Source organism: Cupressus sempervirens, chromosome 10, assembly GCF_028749045.1.
Source record: "Cupressus sempervirens isolate cs-2001-9-10 chromosome 10, ASM2874904v1, whole genome shotgun sequence".
Taxonomy (NCBI): Eukaryota; Viridiplantae; Streptophyta; class Pinopsida; order Cupressales; family Cupressaceae; genus Cupressus; species Cupressus sempervirens.
The window spans coordinates 127,269,300-127,272,926 of NC_143127.1; the positions used below are offsets into that span (position 1 = coordinate 127,269,300).

General features: G+C 33.9%; 1 protein-coding gene across 1 annotated transcript; it reads right to left on the minus strand.

Annotated features, from left to right (window-relative positions):
* Positions 1-2,524: 2,524 nt before the first annotated feature.
* LOC149532953 (non-specific lipid-transfer protein 4.1-like) lies at positions 2,525-3,368 on the minus strand. Its single transcript, XM_089804810.1, has 2 exons — positions 2,939-3,368; positions 2,525-2,839 (listed from the first exon to the last, which is right to left on the minus strand). The coding sequence occupies exons 1-2, from the start codon at positions 3,319-3,321 to the stop codon at positions 2,830-2,832; spliced, it is 393 nt and encodes a 130-aa protein (XP_089660936.1). The 5' UTR covers positions 3,322-3,368; the 3' UTR covers positions 2,525-2,829.
* Positions 3,369-3,627: the final 259 nt, after the last annotated feature.

Sequence of the window (3,627 nt, forward strand, 5' to 3'; positions counted from 1 at the left end):
AGGATAGTGTGTTTAATGTCAAGAGAAAGAGGAAGCAAGGAAGACCCTTTTATATCCTACACCATGCCTTCATATTTAAGCTCTATAAGTTCCAACTCGCCCTCAACCCACCTCTTCTTGTTAACCCCCTTGCTACTATTACACCTCAAGTCTCCATGGAGCCTAGCTCTGGTTTAGCCTCGAAGAAGGTGGACAAAATCCCTTGAGTACTAGGAATAACATCAGCATTATTGACTCTAATAGGGTAAAAGCACAAACCCGTGTCACCCTTTTGTAAAGGAAAAGGCTAACAAAAGTATAATTGTTCACTTCAATGACATAAAATTGGTATTATTATTTTGAATTTGGAAATGAAGTAAACTAATGAAATGTGTAGAAATGGATGAATTTTAGGATTATAATTTTTAATAATTATTTGGAATAATAATTGATATATTTTCCTAATTTTTATAGATAATTTTTTAGGTGCTAAAAAAAACTGAAAATTAATGGTCTAGTTCCCACCAAAAACTATATGGAAATAAACTTATTTTCCTTTGATCTCAGACAATGTTATAGATAATATATATATATTGAACAATCAAAAATAAAAATTGACTTTGGGCCTATATTTTCTCTTTTATACAGATTAAAATTTCAACTCACCTCAAATCGATAGTTTTCATCTCCCACCCCATTTTTCAAAACAAATATATTCTAACTAAGAGAAAAAAATATACATCATAGAAGAGGATTCTCTCCTCTAGAACACCATATAATTTAAAGATTTTTTAATATGATTTAATATTTTTTGCTTTCTCAAAATTGACATCTTTTTGAGTGTTAAAATATGTGGTTGTGGAAATTTTTAATTTGAATATACTATATCTAATTAAAACAGTATAAACTCTACACAAGAATATTCTTGACTTTGAGCTCTATAAAATGGTGATTATATGTTATTAAAAAAATATCATGAAAAAATAGTAAGAGTTATTAAAATGCCACTTTACTGAAATAATTTTATTTCTTTAATAATTGGATACAAAATAGTATAAAAAATGCATTTAATAGACATTTTTTATTGGAAAAATGTGTGACCATATATAACTTTGCTAGACTAAATTTATCTATAGACCATATGTTTAAAAAAAAAAAAATTAGATAGAAATACTCAAATTCAATCATTCTGATAAGTTAGCCTAAAAGGTGACATAGTTTTGTACTTTTACCCAATACTGATACTGTGCAGAGTAATAAAGCTGCTAGGAGGTCCAACAAAATGTTTAAAATGGAAACATTTAAGATACCCCCCAAACAAGAGGTGAGTTCTAAGTCCACAAAGAGTGAAAGGATATCCACTAGGAGGAAGAGGAGGGTTATAAACCTTGGCTCCAAAAGTAAGGATGTGTCAAGCCCTTCCCACATTTTGGACACCATGGAAGACAAGTTGTCCCCGACTAAATGCTTGGGGGAAGATATCACCTCCCCTATGAAGGATGTTACTAATAGTAGGGGGAAGAAAGGGCATCATAGCCATGAGTAGGACCAAAGTAAAACTCAGTTGGATAGGTTGGAGAAATCCATGCATGACTTGGTTGATAATCAAGAAGCCCTATGCTGAAGAACCCTTGTTGAGTTCTCTACAAAATTTATTCATTCGATAGCTACCACTCTGTACTTTATGTAGGTGAACAATGAGGAGAAGGATGTGGGAAAAGAGAGTGAGGCCACCCACTCCCTCTAGAACTTTTTGGCAGACGATTAGCTAAAGACTTTATTGGAGAAACCCGTCAAGGAGGAGGTGGAGAAAGTGACCAATGAGGATTCTGATGAAAAGGAGGGGGAGGACTTGGAGGAGGATGAGGGGAACTAGCCCCTATGCTTTTATTTCTTTTTATTTTTTATTATGTTATGGTTAATTATGAACTCTATGCCCTATGTGGCACATTTTGCTAATGTGGATATTAATCATTTTAACAACACTTGTAATTTATGCTACTAGGTTACTTTTTGGCAAAGTATGTATGTTAGTGGCAGTATGGTTGATACTAATATTTTGAAGTACCCTATTATGGTGTTAACCATGAAGATATTTTTGATGTCCAGAAAAGGTATTGGTTAGATAGTAGGGGGTAACTACCGGCTGGTCTCCAGTCTTTTGTACTACAAGATTAGCCCCCTCTTTTGATTGCTATCTAATACATCAAAACTAAAATGAACATACTAATTTCACTTATACAATTTTATCTAAATTATATTTTTTTTAAATTATGTAGAAAAAGTTTATGCTCATTTCATTATACCATTTTTCCTAATTTACTTATTATATACCAAAAATCTCTCCTAATACATTTTCAATATAAAATTATGACAAATATTATAACTTTATAATACTAAAATAGAGTGAAAATATTCTATACATCCCCAAACTAAAATATAAAATGAACTCAATTGCAAAACTAAATAGAATAACAACACTATACTATTCAAGTTACCACAGTAAGACGCTCTAATCATCATAAGCACATCGCAAAATGTAAAGTTGCATGGAAGTGATTTGTTCTAAGTTAAGAAAAAGCTTAAAATTACTCCATTGCACTATTTTTCAGAGCTTTCTATTACAATGGAATGCCATGTTCTTATAAGCAAACTCTAGCAGCATGTTTGAATCTTAGGTCATGAACAACATTCTAGTCATGTTATAGATATCTAAATGAACTTCAATTAAAGCTTGATTTTTACGCTAAAAGTATCAATTTATTTTTTCAAACTAATTTCTTTCTTAATATGTGAAGTTTAAGAATAGCCCATCGTTCATAATCTGCATGTCGCTAGCTCTCTTCCACCTCAGTTGATCCTGTGAAGAAACATTCATTCTATTATTAAACCAACATAGAATATCTAGAAAACAAATGAAAGGCAGAAACAGCTAGCAAAGCAGAAGGCATGAATTTACACGGAGCAGTTAACCGCAGCGGTGATAGCAAAGTCCAAGTTAACACCACACAGACTCGGCAGCTTGGAAGCCTTGTTCCAATCAAACTGGCTGAAGAAACCCGCCAAGGATTTAATGCAACCGCAGGCGGTTTGCTTGTTTGCTGTTCTTTCAACGGCGCCATTGAGACTTCTGACGCCGTCACAACAGCCTTCTGACGGCTGCCCTGCACTGCCTGCAACATATGACAGACATGGAATCACATCAGAGCTCACTTTTGAACACGTTATCTCATGATTTTCGCCATTCACTATCATCCCAACAGATATAACACAGCAAATTATAAATCTGCATGCATATTTTCTCTCCATTGGAGTTGCCGAGCTTAAGATAATTAAGACCATATATTTCACTGTGTTTCTTCGTACTTAGTTGTAAATACTAGTTTCCCCAAGAATTTTTTTATATGGTGGTTTTGATTGATTTCAAATTAAACTTCGTTTTCAAGCGTACCAGCAATGGGAGATCCCGTGTACGCAAAGCAGAGAGGTTTAGTGTATTTGTACAGTTTGCAGTTGCACGTATTTGTGTCGGCCTTTGCACTGGGTGCTTTTGAAAAATGGCAGTGGTGAGCTAATGGATGACTATGCCGTGTACTGAGAGACCGGAGCAGGTGTTTTTACGTAGAGTTTGATTAAAAGCCATGTGGT

Excerpts from the sequence above, each read along its gene's own strand:
- LOC149532953 (XM_089804810.1), bottom strand. The coding sequence starts at position 3,321 with ATGGTCTTAATTATCTTAAGCTCGGCAACTCCAATGGAGAGAAAATAT.